The sequence below is a fragment of the Mobula hypostoma genome, chromosome 4, assembly GCF_963921235.1.
Source record: "Mobula hypostoma chromosome 4, sMobHyp1.1, whole genome shotgun sequence".
Classification (NCBI taxonomy): domain Eukaryota; kingdom Metazoa; phylum Chordata; class Chondrichthyes; order Myliobatiformes; family Myliobatidae; genus Mobula; species Mobula hypostoma.
The window spans coordinates 28,455,727-28,473,201 of NC_086100.1; the positions used below are offsets into that span (position 1 = coordinate 28,455,727).

Here is a 17,475-nt window from a genome sequence, read left to right on the forward strand (position 1 = left end):
ATATTGTAAATAGCTGCGGTCCCAGCACCGAGCCTTGTGGTACCCCACTAGTCACCGCCTGCCATTCTGAAAGGGACCTGTTAATTCCTACTCTTTGTTTCTTGTCCACCAACCAATTTTCTATCCATGTCAGTACCCTACCCCCAGTACCATGTGCTCCAATTTTGCCCACTGATCTCCTATGTGCTAACCTTTTAACTTACTAAGATCAATCTAACCCTTCCTTCCTACATAGTCCCCCCTCTTTCTATCATCCAAGCGCACATCTAAGAGTTTCTTAATCCCCTTAATGTATCTGCCTCTACCACCACCCCAGCATTACATGCGCTCACCACCCTCTCTGTGAAGAACTTACCTCTGACATCACCCTGACATCACTGCAGTTATATAGGACCCTGTTGAGACCCCACTTGGAATACCGTGCTCAGTTCTGGTCACCTCACTACAGGAAGGATGTGGAAACCATAGAAAGGGTGCAGAAGAAATTTACAAGGATGTTGCCTGGATTGGGGAGCATGCCTTATGAGAATAGGTTGAGTGAACTTGGCCTTTTCTCCTTGGAGCAACGGAGGATGAGTGGTGACCTGATAGATGTATAAGATGATGAGAGGCATTGAGAGGATAGTCAGAGGTTTTTTCCCAGGGCTGAAATGGCTGCCACAAGAGGGCACAGGTTTAAGGTGCTTGGGAGTAGGTACAGAAGAGGTTTTTTCCCAGGGCTGAAATGGCTGCCACAAGAGGGCACAGGTTTAAGGTGCTTGGGAGTAGGTACAGAAGAGACGTCAGGGGTAAGTTTTTACGCAGAGAGTGGTGAGTGCGTGGAATGGGCTGCCGACAACGGTGGTGGAGGCGGATACGATAGGGTCTTTTAAGAGACTTTTGGATAGGTACATGGAGCTTAGTAAAATAGAGGGCTATGGGGAAGTCTAGTAATTTCTAAGGTAGGGACATGTTCAGCACAACTTTTTGGGCCGAAGGGCCTGTATTGTGCTGTAGGTTTTCTATGTTTCTATCACCCTTATACTTTCCTCCTATCACCTTAAAATTATGCCTCCTGATATTAGTCATTTCACCCTGGGAAACAGTCTCCGGTATCCACTTGATCTGTGGCCTTTTATCATCTTGTTCACCTCTATCAAGTTACCTCCATCCTCCTCCTCTCCAAGGAGAAAAGCCCAAGCTCGCTCAATCTATCCTCATAAGACATGCCTTCTAGTCCAGGCAGCACCCTGGTATATTTCCTCTGAGCCCTCTCTAAAGCTTCCATGTCCTTACTCTCTTTATAATGCAGGCTTTCCTGTTCCAGTAACATCATTAATCCTTTCCATGTCCTTTCCAGGTTAATGATATCTTCACGATGTTCACATTTCCATTAGGTTAACAGAAGCAAAATTTAGCACGGTGATATTGCAATTTAGTGATAAGTGCTTAATTGTAATTGAATCTTGGTACCTTTAGGACCTGGAGGTCCGGGCATTCCTTCTTTCCCTTCCGGGCCCAGATTACCATTGCAACCTGTATCACCCTTTGGTCCCGGTCCTTGATCCGGTCCTGGTAAGGAGAAGTCATAACTGGTTATACTCCATCCTGATATTTCATCCTCCTTATCATTTTGTAGACCTCCCTCAACTTTAAGATTAATTTGTTTTAAATCAACTTTTGTTAACTGGCAATTGCAGTTGTAAATCCTATAGGTAGGCTACATCCAGGTCTTCTCCTTTGCTGTTTTTAAGCTGGCCACTGTGTGGTATAATGTATTGGTCCTGGGGGTAACACACCATTTATTTTTCTTTTGGTGCAGGGAAAAGGGCAGTCTTCTATCACTTGGAGTAATGGGAACTTTCTATGACAGTATAAAAAGTACAGTGGCCACTCACTTGCTCTGATTTGCCATTCTCAGTGGTTAATTGCATTGACTATGATGGAGACAAAAGACTGAGAGAGATAGAAGATGGGTTGCTGACTTGTTATCTCTCATTTTACACTGTCACACAAAGTCAAGGAAACCCCCAGCATCTCTTGATTTGAGTTGAATAGCATGATGTGAGGAAGTTAGAATACAAAACTAACAGCAGACTGGAGTTGTTCTGCAAATCTATCTGAAGTCAAATCACAAGACCATTTTTATTAGAAAGATGGTTATTTTTGAACATAATAGTGAAATATGAAGAGAATAATGGAAAAATAAAAGGTCCCTTATTTTGGAGTTCTTACAATGTGGTAAAGTGTGAGAGTGGCCCTCAACCTAAAAAATGCACCTAAGCATTATACACTTGAACTTTTAATAGTTCTTGAGTAAAGTTCAGGTAATAAATGGTAGATTATCAATGGACCACAAAGTGAACTTCAAATCGTCCATCAAGCACAAGAGTTTTTAAGTATAATTGTTACCACCAATGAAGCTCATTAAGATCTTAAAGTAAATTTATTATCAAAGTAAATATTTATCACCAAATACCACTCTGGGATTCATTTTCTTGTGGGCATAATCAATAAATCTACAGAATAATAACTAAAGCAGAATCAATGAAAACCACACCAATTTGGATGTTCAATCAATGTGCAAAAGACAACAAACTCTGCAAGCACAAAAAGGAAGAAATAATAATAACAATGATAATAATAAATAAATAAGCAATAAATATTGAGAACAGGAGATGATGAGTCCTTGAAAGTGAATCCATTGGTTGTGGGAACATTTTATTGATGGGACCAGTGAAGTTGAGTGAAGTTATCCCCTTTGGTTCAGGAGCTTGATGTGAGTCCTAAGGCTCCTGTACCTTCTTCCTGATAGCAGCAGTGAGAAGAGAGCATGACCTGGGTGGTGGGGGTTCCGATGATGGATGCTGCTTTCCTGTGACAACGTTACATGTAGATGTGCTCAATGGTGGGGACTACTACTTGTAAGATTTTTCATTCAGGGTATTGGTGCTTCCATACCAGGCAGTAATACAGCCAGTAAATATACTCTCCATTGCACATCTATAAAAGTTTGTCAGAGTCTTATATGTCATGCCAAATGTCTGCAAACTGCTAAGGAAGTAGAAGTGCTGCCATAGCTTTCTCCTAATTGCACTTATGTGCTGGGCCCAGGATAGGTCCTCTGAAGTAATAACACTGAGGAATTTTAAGTTGCTGACCCTCTCCACCTCTGATCCTCTGACGAGGCTCATGTACCTCTGGTTTCACTCTCCCAAAGTCAGTAATCAGCTCCTTGGTCTTGCTGACATTGAGTAAGAGGTTGTTGTTGTGGCACCACTCAGCCAGATTTTCAATCTCCATCCAATATGTTGATTCAGCTTATGGTGCTGGTGTCATTGCAAACCTGAATATGGTTCTGGAGCTGTGCTTAGCCTCACAGTCAGGGAGCGAAGCACACAGCATTTAGTGTGTGTTGTTTAGCCACACAGTCAGGGACAGTCAGGGAGTGAAGCACACAGCATTTAGTGTGTGTTGTTTAGCCACACAGTCAGGGACAGTCAGGGAGTGAAGCACACAGCATTTAGTGTGTGTTGCTTCGCCACACAGTCAGGGAGCAAAGCACACAGTATTTTGTGATGCAGCTGTGCTGATGAAAATCGTGGAGGTCATGTTATTGCCAAACATGAACTGACCAGGGAATGCAAGTGGGGGAAATCAAGGATCCAATTGCACAAGGAGGTATTGAGGCCAATGTCTTATTGACCAGTTTTGAGTTGTAGTAAACGAAGAGCACCCTGATGTAAGCATCTTTGCTGTCCGGATGTCCCAGGGTGGAATGAAGAGCTAAAGGGGTGGTGTCTGCTGTAACCTGTTCTCCAGTAGGCAAAATGGAGCAGATCTATTTTTATTACTATTTAATTATTAATGGTGCAACTGTAATGAAAACCAATTTCCCCTGGGATCAATAAAGCATGACTATGACTATCTAAGTCGCTCTCAGGCAGTAGTTGATATGTTTCATCACCAACCTCTCTAAACACTTCATCACAGTGGACGTAAGTGTTACTGGGTGATAGTCACTGAGGCAGGTCACCATTTTCTTCTTGGGCACCAGTATAATTGAAGACCACTTGAAGCAGGTGGGTGCCCCAGACTGTTGAAATGAAACATTAAAGATCCCAGTGAACACTTCAGCCAGTAGATCAGCACAGGTCTTTAGTTTTTGGCCAGGTACCCTATCTAGGCCACATATTTTTCATGGATTCACCCTACCGAAGGCTTTCCACACGTTGACCTCAGGGACTGAAATCATAGGATGACTGGATACTGTGGGAGTTCATGACGGTTCTGCTGGCCAGAAAGAATGACAGCCTACAAATCAGTGAATTCAAATGAATCAAGAACAGTGGAAGCAAACAGACTAATTGTCTTTGTTCTTGCTGCATGCTTGGGGATGGAGGCTGCCATTTTGTGCAGACACACTGTTCTCCATTTTGTGAGCTTGACACGCTGGGCTTGATCAATGTTTTAAAGAAGACACAATGATTCTTCAGGTAATCTGCTGGACTGGAGATCATTACCAAATACGAAGTTATTTGTGAGATGTTCTTTGGTTGGCTATAACATGTAGGTTTGTGAATGTTGGGGTTGATGCCTGCCTGGAGTGTTTCAAGCTCGTTGCTGATTGAGAACAAAGAGCCATAAATTATTGACTGTCACTTGATGGGAAGAGGGCAATAAATGGATGCTGGCTTGGAGCAGAGCCAATAACGAGGTGTTAAAGGACAGGGACATGGCCTGTGGCCAATGACACTGGAACGCAATATTTGAATTGATAAGGAATGGGTAAAAAAGTGGAGGCTTCATGTGTGCTGGCAGTAGTAACTTCGAAGAATAACCATCACAGATACAAGTGTGAGCAACCCTGCGTGAAGCACGTGGCGAATGAATCAGGACAACAAGGAACACCAGGGCAGTGTAGACTCCTTTGCCCGGGTAATACCTTTGCTGTTCTTTAACTATTCAGGAGAATCAGGGACACTTAGCGGGTGGGCACACAAGGTATTTAGTGTATGAATTCACATACTTGTTAGTTTAAATACTAAAGGTACTTGTCAGTAAATACAGATCTCTCTGTGCCTCACTAATCATCATTATAAGAAATTCATTTTTACAACAGAACTGGCGTCCCTGTTGTGGCCTCAAGGTTAAATCTCCTGTTGAGTGGCCTCAAGGTTAAATCTCCACTTGAGCCAGACCATGTGGGTGAGAAACAGAGATCAGGGGACTGGGTAGCTAGTTAGTTCTGACCCAGGATGAAGAATTCAGGGACTTCTGCAAGTCTGAAGGACTTGGATTGTTTGATTGGAAGTAGGCATTGGGGAAACGGCCACAATACGGGAAGCATGCTGGACACACCAGCGTTGAAGGTGGCACAGCTCTTTTAAAAATTGCCAAAGGGAAATTGTCAGATAAGGAAATTAAGCGGCTACTGAAGCCAGTAGCAGTTGCCTGCCTCATTAAGGAGTTGACAGGAAATCTGACGCCGAGCGAGGTAGGTTAGAAGATGAAAACAGAATGCTCCAAAAGGAGTTAGAAATCCTCAAGGGAAATGTTAGATTTATGGGGACAAAGGAGTATGGAGTTGGTGCATATGAATCAATTTCAGCTGAAATGTGAGAAATTGGTTAAAGAACAAAGTAAACAGGAAGAAACTAATATAACCAAAAGCCAGGCAGAGGAATTAAAGAAACGGTGCAGTGATTTAATAGTAGCTATAAATGTGGCGCGTGGCCAAGTGGTTAGGCCGTTGGGCTCATGATCTGAAGGTCGTGGGTTTGAGTCTTGGCCAAAGCAGCGTGTTGTGTCTTTGAGCAAGGCACTTAACCACACACTGCTCCAGTCCACCCAGCTGAAAATGGGTACCGGCAAATGCTGGGGGTTAACTGCGTGATCGACTGGCGTCCTACCTGGGTGGGGGGGAGTCTCATACTCTCAGTCACTTTATGCCACAGAAACTGGCCTGATGGGCACAAGGCTTGGGACAGACTTGAAAAAACTTAAAAAATAAATGTGATACAGAAATTTAGCAGATGATGTGATGAGATATGGTTGTGATAATGACAAAGTGCTTTTTCCTGAGGATCCTGTGCCCGCATACAATGCTAAAGGATCATCGGTGCCAACGGTGCCACTGGCCCCCTTAGTTACTATTAGAGAGGGAGGAGCTGGGGCAGGAAATCAAAACCAGAATACTGTATAACATACACTACTCCGTTTGGGGTACAGCAGCTGAGAGATATTGCCAAAGGTATCAGGATTTGTGGGTTCAGAGATGACCCCTGGGAATTGTTTCAAGCAACTAGTCATCAGAGAATAATGAAATTGATTATAATGTGTTTACATCCAAATATACACTTGGCTTTGCCAGATATACAATGACATGGTGGGTGAACAAATGAGGAATTAAAGTCGGCAATATTGACTGTTACGGGTATTAACAGAAGGAACCGGTAGAGGCGCTAGCCAAATGTTACCAGAGGAGAGGCAAACATTCTACTGCGTTTGCGTCCCGTTTATGGACGGTGTTCCAAGGAGTATATGGAACTGCATTAGATCGAGACCATTTAGGATCAGAGCCCTCAAATAGATGGTTAAGGACATTGGTGTCTCACTCCACTGATGAATCTAAAAAGGTATTAGAAATGTTTGATCCCAGTGAACCTACGCATAATGAGGCATGGATACTGAGGAAAATGAGTAGAGCATGGGAAAAGGAGACACGAAGGCCCAATAAACCTGCTAATGAAGTGCTGCCTGTTGGAGGTAAGGCAACTGCCTGGAGAAATGAGGGTAGGGGACCCACCCCAAATGTCACCCCACTACAGTATCAAGTGCCTGGGGAAAACCAGAGGAGATGAAACTTGGAGGTGGAGTATTTAAATGCTATAACTGTGGTCAAGAGGGACACATGAAGAGAGAATGTCCAAACCTGTGACGTGGGAGAGTAGGGCAAGGAGGTTTGACCTTGGAGGGGCCAGATAGAACAAGCCCACAAAACAATGTGGTGGACACATCGCCATCTAGGGGATTGTACCCCGAGCTTCAATGATGGTGTCAGGCCTCACCAACATGGGTGTGTGACACAAGGTGGGACAAGACTGGAAGACCTCTAGTGAATGGTAGGGTCGGAGGCCACCCTGTTACATTCTTATGGGACACTGGAGGTTCCCGAACCACAGTCAACACCATTAATGTAACTAACACCAACTGGGAAATGGAAGGTAAAATTATTTTAAATGAATTTACAGGACATTCACAAGTGGGACATGTGAGTGCACCCTCAGAAGTTAGAATTGATGGATTTTCCACTAAGGCAGCTCCTTTAATGGAGTTACTGAAAAAGAATGTGGCGTGGGGATCTCCCTGTGCCTCACTAATCATTGTTATAAGAGGTTTTTTTTACAACAGTTCCTCCATGTTTTGATGGTCAAGATGAGCTCAGAAGACATTGAGCTCATCTGGAAGCGAAGCCCTGTTGTCACCTGTGTTGCTTGATTTAACTTATAAGAGGTGATAGTATTCAGGCCCTGCTACAACTATCGAGCATCCTTTGTTGATTCAGATTTAGTCCGGAATAGCCACTTTGCCTGTGAGGTGGCTTTCCAGAGATCATTTCTGGACTTCTTATAACTCTCTTGGACATCAGACTTGAATGTCTTTGATCTGGCTCTCTGCATATTGAGGATCTCATGGTTCATCCAGGGCTTCTGATTGGGGAAGATTCTGAATGATTTTGTGAGGACTTGAATCAGCTCCATAGCAAATGGCAGAAATTGCCATCAATCTCTAACAAAACATCTCACAAATTCTGTGTTTACAGAGAGGTAGAACCAGGAGTAGGGTTTAATAATTATTTCAATCTGTCCTGAATTGAGCCTTCACAACTTTCTACGTCAGAGAATTCCAATGACTCTGAGTGAAGAGATTTCTTTTCCTGTCAAGCATGAAAGGACAATCCCTTTTCTTGAGACTCCTTGTTTTACCATGTCAGCTAGAGGAAATGTCAATCTTGCATCTAGCCTGTCAAGCTTGGTAGGAATTTTGTAAGTTTCAATGAGATCATTTCTTGTTCTTCTGAACCCTAGAGGTTCCAGGCCCAATCCATTTAATCTCTCCTAATACAACAAACCTACCATCATAGGAATCAGTCTGTAAATCTCTACCAAGTATACCATTGGTTATAAGGAGAAACCAGACCTGTACACAATACTCCAAATGCAGTTCCACTAGGGACCAATAAAATCGCAGGATTAAATGCCTTTATTCTTTTAATCAAATCCTCTTAGAACAAAGGCCAACATACCGTTGGCCTTACTAATTGCTTGCTATACCTGCAAATTCATTTTCAGTGATTCATAACAAGGATATCCAGGTTCCTATGAAATTTACAACCTTTCAAATTTCTCTGCTTTTCCATTTTTTTTTCTGCCAAAGGCAATGACTTCAAATTGGCCAACATTATACACTATACAACATCCTTGCTTATTCATTTTTGTCTGTAGTCTGTGAATCCTCTCTGCATCCTTCTCACCCCTCACACTGCCATCTAACTTTGTTCCATTACCAAATATGGAATTACAGTGGATTCCAGTTAATTAGGACACATTGGGACTAGAATATTTTGGCCCAATTACTAACTCAATTAACTGAAGTTAAAAAGGTGTTTTAAAAAAAGACTAACTACCATTTATGAGTTACAAATTGTATTTTAAATGAAATACAGTACAGATTGGAAAACTACCTATACAATTACGGTACTATAAAACAGTATTAGTTCCTAATAGTTAGTGATGGAGGAATTTTTCCAGTGTTTGCTTCTGTTCTTTTGATTTGCTGTAAATGAACAAAATCGGTGCAGACACCTAGCACAGATAATGGATAATGGACTACCTTCATTGCCTTCCTGCATCTTGGTAAGGGTCTGAATTTTTTTAAAGTCAAAATCAAAACCAAAATTGTCAAAAATCACTGCTTTTTGCATCGGCGTCTGTTGGCTCCAATGGATAATGCAACACAAGCACACAGAACTATTTCAAAAATATTCACTCTGAGCACGGTGTAGTGTCTAACAGCTACAAAAGTGCACACGACTGACTAGTTAGCAACTGTTTGGCAACAGTCTCTTGTCCCAATTAAGCAGCATAGTGTCTCAAATAAATGCAGAAAATCCCGACAACTTTCTTGATTAGTTTTTGTTCTTTAAGAGTTCCGAAATAAGTGGCTGCCCTGACTAACGGATAGACCAATTAACCAGAATCCACTGTATTACATTTGGTCTTTTCATTTAAATCTACAATATGGATTGTGAACAGTTGAAACATCTTCACCGACTCCTATGGCATCCCACTATTTAACTGTCCCCCAACAGGAGAACAATCAGGTTAATTCCTATTCTGCCCATTAATGTTAGAGCCCATGAGTTTGCAGATTATATCCTCATTCCATGTCAAGATATAGCCAGTAAACCCATGGGCTTTAATTTTGTTTCATCATCATTTGGAGAAGGAGAAGGAGAAGATGGCGACGCGACGTAGCTCAGAGCAGCCACTCCAGTGAATGATATCTGTTATCTGTCATGTAGGGTGCCGTGCACAATCCTGATTTGATGGAGACAGACGTGAGAGTATGGAAGAACATCTGATGAAACTTCTGAAGTGCCTGTTTCGCTGCTGCTGCTGCTACTGTGTGATCCAGAATCTCTGGAGGAGAAGGTCCCGAGTCCTCGGCTTTGCTTGTTGCTTGGCAGCCGGGACGGGGTCGAAGCGCTCGGCAGAGGTGGTGCTCGGTGCTCGGTGTCGGAGGGCTGGTCAGAGGCTCGAAGTTTTCAGACAGACTCAGAGTCGGCTGCAGTTGGGTGCTTCCAATGCATCGGCAAGTTTGTGGCACTTAGAGGCATGGGGAGTTTCTCCCTTCTACCGTCTGCGTGAGATGATGGGGCTATCGGGACTTGAGACTTTTTTTTTACTGTGCCCATGGTCTGCTCTTTATCAAATTACAGTACTGCTTTGCACTGTTGTAACTATCTGTTATAATTATGTGGTTTTGTCAGTTTTAGTCTTGGTTTGTCCTGTGTTTCTGTGATATCTTTCTGGAGGAACATTGTATCATTTTTTAATGCATGCATTTCTAAATGACAATAAATGAGGACTGAAAGTCCTCATAATCTAATCTAATTTGTGTATTACCTCACTGAAGACTGATGGCCTAAATAGGCCAACTTGTATCACCTAAAACATGAAACATTACAGCATTGTACAGGCCCACGATGTTCGGCTGACCTTTTAATCTACTCTAAGATATACCTAACCTTTCCCTCCTTTTTAGCCCTCCATTTTACCTAGCGTCCATGTGCCTATCTAAGACTTTCTTAAATGCCCCTATCACCACCCCATGCACCCACCGCTCTCTTTGTAAAGAACTTATCTCTGACATCCCCCCCTCCCATAGTTTCCTCCAATCACCTTAAAGTTATGTATTAGTTATTTCTGTCCTGGGAAAATTTGTTCTGACCTCTCTGCTAATTACAACTTCAACAATTTTGATAGATTGCATTTTTGGACCTCGCTATACAGAAATTATCATACACTTTAAAAGCACTTGATTGGGTCATCTTGAGATAACGGTAGGTGGTACATAATCATATTTTTTAACACAAGGGAATGATTTCTAAAATTGAGTTTTAATACAAATTAAGACCATAAGGTATAGGAGCAGAAGTAGGCCATTCAGCCCATTGAGTCTGCTCTGCCATTCAATCATGGGCTGATTCAATTCTTCCAGTCATCAATATTTAAAACATATATGACATAAGATAGAGAATTGTAACAATTTGTTAAGTCTGGTAAAAGCTTGATTTCTATTGGAAGCTAATTCAATTGTGCAGTGAAGAAGACTGCTATCATTCATCCACACTGCAGGTTCTCTCTGAAATGGAAATGCAGAAGGGTTGCACTGTCTAAAGATCTGAATCAACCAATTGATGTAGCTGACTTCACTAACGAATACGTTTTGGATTCTTTTTGAAGCAATGTTGTGCAATTATCAGACAATGCAAAATGCCCAGTGGATGAGTAGTATTTGTAACTCCCACAATGGGCTTTGAAATCACTATGCATTCTGAAAACTATTGGTACTGACCTGGTGATGAAATAACAAGACATAGTAACGACCCTCCCCTTCTCTTCTCACAGGGGCTGTTGCAAACTTTTTGTCTGATTCTTTCGTTCTCATAGATATGGTGAAATAACAGGAATTTGGAATGACATCAAAAACTTTGTCAAACTTCTATAGATGTGTAGTGGAGAGTAAATTGATTGGCTGCATCATGGCAAGGTATGGAAACACCAATGCCTTTGAGCGGAAAATGCTACAAAAGGTAGTAGATTTAGCCCAGTATGTCACGGGTAAAACCCTCCCAGCCAATGAGCACATCTAAAGGAAATGCTGTCCCATCAGAGATCACCACCTCCCAGGTCGTGCTCTTTTCTCACTGCTGCCATCAAGTGGAAGGTACAAGAGCCTCAGGACTCGCACAACCAGACTCAAGACAGTTACTACCCCTCAACCATCAGGCTCTTGAACAAAGGTGATAACTACACTCACTTGCCCCATCATTGAAATGTTCCTACAACGGATAATCTCATTTTAGGACTCTTCATCTCATTATCTCATGTTCTTGTTACTTATTGCCATTTATTTATATTTTCATTTGCACAATTTGTTGCCTTCTGCACACTGGTTTATCTTTCATTGATCCTGCTACAGTTACTATTCTACAGATTTGCTGAGTATGCCTGTAGGAAAATGAATCACAGGGTTGTATGTAGTGGCATATATGCCCTCTGATAATAGCATTTACTTTGACTTTTGAATCTTAAATTCTCTCCCAGATTTCCCTAAATTTAAAGAGAATTCCTTGCTTACCTGCTAATGACAGCAGATTACCACTAATAAAAATACAGATTGATCAACAGGACTAAAAACGGTCAACATACAATTCATATTTCTATTTACTGCAACATTTCATAAAGTTAAAAAAGCAGCAAGTTACCTGGAGGTCCAGGGTCCCCTTTTCCACCTTTTATTGTTATTTCATCTGAAAAGCCTTTCATTCCCTTTTCGCCTTTTTGACCACATGTTCCAACCACACCTTTTTTACCCTTCGGTCCGGGCCGACCTTTGTTACCTGCGTGGAAAGATCAACAGGCAAGTCAGCAAGTGGATATCCTGGGGCAAGAACTCCCCTCCCGGCTCTCCAGAGGCTTTCCAGCTTTCCTTCGATGCACGTCAGGACTCTTCACATGCTTGTGCGAATGTGGCTCCAGCTCCTCATTCAGGCAGGAGTTAATTCCAGCTGTAACCAACCTCGTGAAGTAGTTCATCACCGCAGATTTGAGTGCTACTGGGTGCCAACCATTGAATCGGCTTACTCTACTCTTCTTGGGAACTGGTGTAACTGAAGGTGAGAACCTCAGACTGCAGCAGTGCCAGGGTGAAGATGTCTTTGAACACTAATGCCATTGTGCGAGTGCTTTCATAATGTGGTCTAATGCGATTTAAAATGGTTATTCAGGATGAGAAATAAAGGTTGGTCCTGCCAATGATCCAGAATCTATTGAAAGTTTAATATTAATAAACTGAGATACAGTATATGGGAACATGGAATTATTTTCAACAGCAGGTTTTTTCCTTGAAGTATTCTCCTTTTGGGTACAAAGATTTCAGAACGTTTACATTTTGAAGTTCATGTTATACCTAGAACTAATGTATCACTCTGATTCCAAGTGCTTGAGCAAAGCTGTTCAAAGAATGAACACAACGCACATCAAAGTTGCTGGTGAACGCAGCAGGCCAGGCAGCATCTCTAGGAAGAGGGACAGTCGACGTTTCGGGCCGAGACCCTTCGTCAGGACTGACTGAAAGAAGAGCTAGTAAGAGATTTGAAAGTGGGAGGGGGAGGGGGAGATCCAAAATGATAGGACAGGAGGGGGAGGGATGGAGCCAAGAGCTGGACAGGTGATTGGCAAAAGGGGATATGAGAGGATCATAGGATGGGAGGCCCGGGGAGAAAGACAAGGGGGGGGGGAACCCAGAGGATGGGCAAGGAGTATAGTCAGAGGGACAGAGGGAGAAAAAGGAGAGAGAGAAAAAAAGAATATATATATATAAAAAAATTAATAATAAATAAATAAGTGACGGATGGGGTACGAGGGGGAGGAGGGGCATTAACGGAAGTTAGAGAAGTCAGTGTCCATGCTGCTTTTGAGCAGTTTGCACAAATGAAACTGATATATAGTTTCTATAACTCAGAGACAAGCTTGCACTGTCAGCCTTTTGACAGAATACTGATGACAAGTTCCTAGCTGGGATTTACACTCAGTGATTTAATATCTCAGCCATGCCACTGTGGTAATTAACTGGGAGCAGATTAGATGCTTGTCTATACAGTGTGAGGGAAACTCGGGGCAAGCAATCTATTTGCCCTCTCACACACAACCTAGTGGGTGGCACGAGAATAGGGCTGCTGCCCCCTTCTGCACCATATTATGACATAGGAGGGAGTGAAGATACCTTGTTTCCAGGAGCATCTCTCAAAATCTTCAAGTAGGTGTAATGAGCTCTTTGGGCTTGTGTGGGGCATCAGAGAACATTGGGCTCCAAGCTTTTTAGAGCACCCGAATAGGTCAACTGTTGTGTAATGAGAGTAATTAATTGTTTAGAGTTATTTGTGCTCTTCTTGAGCGACTCAGTCTTTGCAATGCAGTCTCCTGATGCTTGTTAAGTTTATTTTGATAGGCTTGGGGATTCCATGTTACCTGTATTAGTTAAGAGGTTACCCAATTAGTGCTAATTGCAGGGTTCTAGTTTTGAGACTTCTTGTGGCGTCACTTGACCCAGCCACCAATACTCTTTTGGAATTACTATGAATAAACTCCCATTGCCATCTCTACATTGGAGTTTGTCTTTCCTCTACACTTGGGTTCTGATATCGCTAGTGTATATCGTGACAGAAGGTTTTTAAGTCAAGCATGTGAATCCGATGTATTTCTGTTCATTGTAACAGAATCTAGCTGGCCAATATTTACCCCTCAATCAACACCATTAGAACAGTATCTAGTCATTAACACGGTGATGGTGGTGACTGCTTGCTGCATGCGAATTGCCTGCAACATTTCTTACTTCAAAAATACTGCAATTATGGTAAGGAGGCATCCCAAAGGGGCCATGAATGAAACTATTTAATGCAAGTCTTTTTTTCTTGTTTGACAATGATCTTGCTGCTGAAAATCAATGAACATTATATTTATCAGCCTTGTGACCATTTCCCATGTGTAAATTGCGCATGGAACAATTCTGCCTGGAATAGATGGCACTGGTGGTTATTCCCAGGTGAAATTACATTGTTCAAAGTATATTTATTATCAGTTATCAGTCCATACGTAGTGCTAAAGGGAGTCATTGCTCTAAAGAAAGATCCATACATTACACTTCCTCTCCCTTTAGATTAATGAAACATAAAACTGTATATGCACAAAACATTCAATTTCCCTTTCACAAGCCATATTCAAATAAACAGGCTTTCACAATAATTGTCCATAACTAACCTAAATATACTAAATATCCAGGCTCTGTTTCTTTTAAGATAGTGCCTCAGGACCTGTGGAGTGGCATCAGGTTTGGCAGGTATCTTGACAAAGACAACGTTCTTGGTTTCTGGTGTCACGTTGCTGTCAGGGACATCATCAATGACAGGCGAGTTCAGTGACTGTAATGTGTCCACCTTGCTGGATGCAATCGACTCGGGCATGTTCTTCAGTTGAGCATCTAGTATCTGGTCCACATGACATCTCCATGTCTGATCTCCAACATCCACAAGCTAGGACTTCCTGTCCAACCTCAAAGCTCCTTGCTGATTCACTTGGCAACTGGCCGAACTGTTTATTCTGCACTTCTTCCTGAGGTCTGGTTTCAGGAGGTCTATGTGAGATCTCAGATTCCTGCTCATGAACAGCATTGCAGGTGTTTGATTTGTCGTTGCATGAACAGAGTTCTGATATATGAAAAGGAAGTTGTCCACCTTGTGCTGTAGTGAAATGTCCTCCTTGTCCATCACTTTAGTGAACTTCTTGAAGGTTTGGATAAACCTTTCAGCTAATCTATTCGTTGCTTTGTGGTGAGGAGCTGACTTGAAATGTCTGATGCCATTTTATTTCCTGAATAGTCTGAATTATTCTGACAAATATTGTGGTCTATTTTCACTCTCAATTTGTTCGGAAGCCATTTGTGGAGAAGATAGTTCTCAGAGTGGAAACAATCTTTGCTGAGATGGTTGACTTCATTGGTATGACCTCCTGCCACTTCAAATGAACTTTCACAGCAATCAGAAACATGGAGTCTATGAATGGCCCAGCAAAGTCAACATGTACTCTTTGCCATGGTGACGATGGCCACTCCCACGGGTGTAACAGTACCTGTGGGAGTGCATTTTGGAATTTGTGGCATCTCGAACAACTTTTGGCTAAGTCTTCGATCTGTTTATCTATTACCGGGTGAGTCTCTTCATCTTGACTGTAACCAGGTGTCCTTCATGCAGGTTCTCTAACGCTGTGGTGCACAGTTTAAAGGGAACCATAAAATGAGAGCCACGTATCAGGGGTCGTTGACATACCAACAATAGGTCTCATCTCACTGAGAACTCTGGAAATGTAGGGTTTCCATGAGCTGCCATCCTTGCATAGTGATGTCATAGACCTGTGACAATATTGGGTCGTTCCTTGTTTCTCTTTGTATTTCAGAGGGGCTCCTAAGAACAGTGCCCAACATTGTAACTGGGTAGCAGACATCACTGGAATTCCCTTCCTGAGATTGAAAATGGACAGAAGCAGCTGGCAGTCTGTCACTAGAATAAACTTTTATCCATAGAGGTCGTGGTGGAACTTCTTTATTCCCCATTCTAGACTATGGGCACCTTGGTCAATCTGTGTGTAGTTGCATTCTGTGCTTGTCAGTCATCTTGAAACAAATGCAATTGGACGTTCAGATTTATCTTTCATAGTGTGTGCATGCTAGTCTGATGGGCAGGGATGGGTCATAATGGGTGAGCAGTTCAGCTGATGTTATTAGTCTCTTTGTTTCCTTGAATGCTTTTTCACATCTTTCTGACCATTCCCACTTTGCTCCTGTCTGTAACAGTGCGTTCAATGGATGCAGCACTGTAGCAATGTTTGGAAGAAACCTGCCAAGTATGAACCTGAGTTGTGACACATTTTCCAGTTTAGGTGCCTGTAGCACTGCTTCAATCTTCTCTTGTGACTTATGTAAGCCCTGCTTGTCAATGACATGTCCACAATATGAGATTTCATTCTTGAAGAACTCACATTCCCCTCTCTTTGCGTGCAGACCATACTCACTCAGCCTAGTAAGTACTTCACCAAGGTTCAGGAGGTTCTCTTCATCATTCTTGCCAATCATGATGATGTCATCAAGGTAACAATGTGTTGTTGGGATATCTTGGAGCACTTGGACCATAAGACCATAAGATATAGGAGCAGAATTAGGCCATCTGGCTCATCGAGTCTGCTCGGCCATTCAATCATGGCTGATCCCTTTTTTAATCTCCTCCTCAACCCCAGTTCCCGGCCTTCTCTCTGTAACCTTTGACGCCATGTCCAATCAAGAACCTATCAATTTCTGCCTTAAATACACCCAATGACCTGGCCTCCACAGCTACATGTGGCAACAAATTCCACAAATTCACCACCCTTTGGCTAAAGAAATTTCTCCGCATCTGTTTTGAAAGGGTGCCCTCTATCCTGAGGCTGTGCCCTTTTGTCCTAGACTCCCCCACCATGGGAAACATCCTTTCCACATCTACTTGTCTAGGCCTTTCAACATTCGAAAGGTTTCAATGAGATCCCTCCTCATCCTTCTGAATTCCAGTGAGTACAGATCCAGAGCCATCAAATGTTCCTCATATGGTAACCCTTTCATTCCTGCAATTATCCTTGTGAACCTCCTCTGGACCCTCTCCAATGCCAGCACATCTTTTCTAAAATGAAACGCCCAAATCTGTTCACAATACTCAATGTGTTGCCTCAACAGTGCCTTATAAAGCCTCAGCATCACATCCCTGCTTTTGTATTATAGACTTCCTGAAATGAATGCTAACATGGCAATTGCCCTCCTCACCGCCAACTAAACCTGCAGGTTAACCTTCAGGGTGTTCTGCACAAGGACTCCCAAGTACCAACGTATCTCAGATTCCCGGATTTTCTCCCTGTTTAGAACATAGTCTGCACATTTATTTCTACTACCAAAGTGCATGACCATGCATTTTCTAACATTGTATTTCATTTGCCACTTTCTTGCCCATTCTCCTAATCTAAGTCCTCCTGCATCCTACCTGTTTCCTCAACACTACCTGCCCCTCCACCAATCTTCATATCATCTACAAACATGGCAACAAAGCCATCTATTCCATCACCTAAATCA

General features: G+C 42.5%; 1 protein-coding gene across 1 annotated transcript in view; it reads right to left on the reverse strand.

Annotated features, from left to right (window-relative positions):
- The window catches only part of LOC134345208 (collagen alpha-5(IV) chain-like), a 205,084-nt gene that overhangs the window by 51,081 nt on the left and 136,528 nt on the right, over window positions 1-17,475 (reverse strand). Inside the window, exons 34-35 of the mRNA XM_063045494.1 lie at window positions 12,035-12,169; window positions 1,453-1,551 (exon numbers count right to left, since the gene is read on the reverse strand). Of these exons, the coding sequence (XP_062901564.1) occupies window positions 1,453-1,551; window positions 12,035-12,169 (234 nt within the window). The remainder of the gene's footprint in view (window positions 1-1,452; window positions 1,552-12,034; window positions 12,170-17,475) is intronic.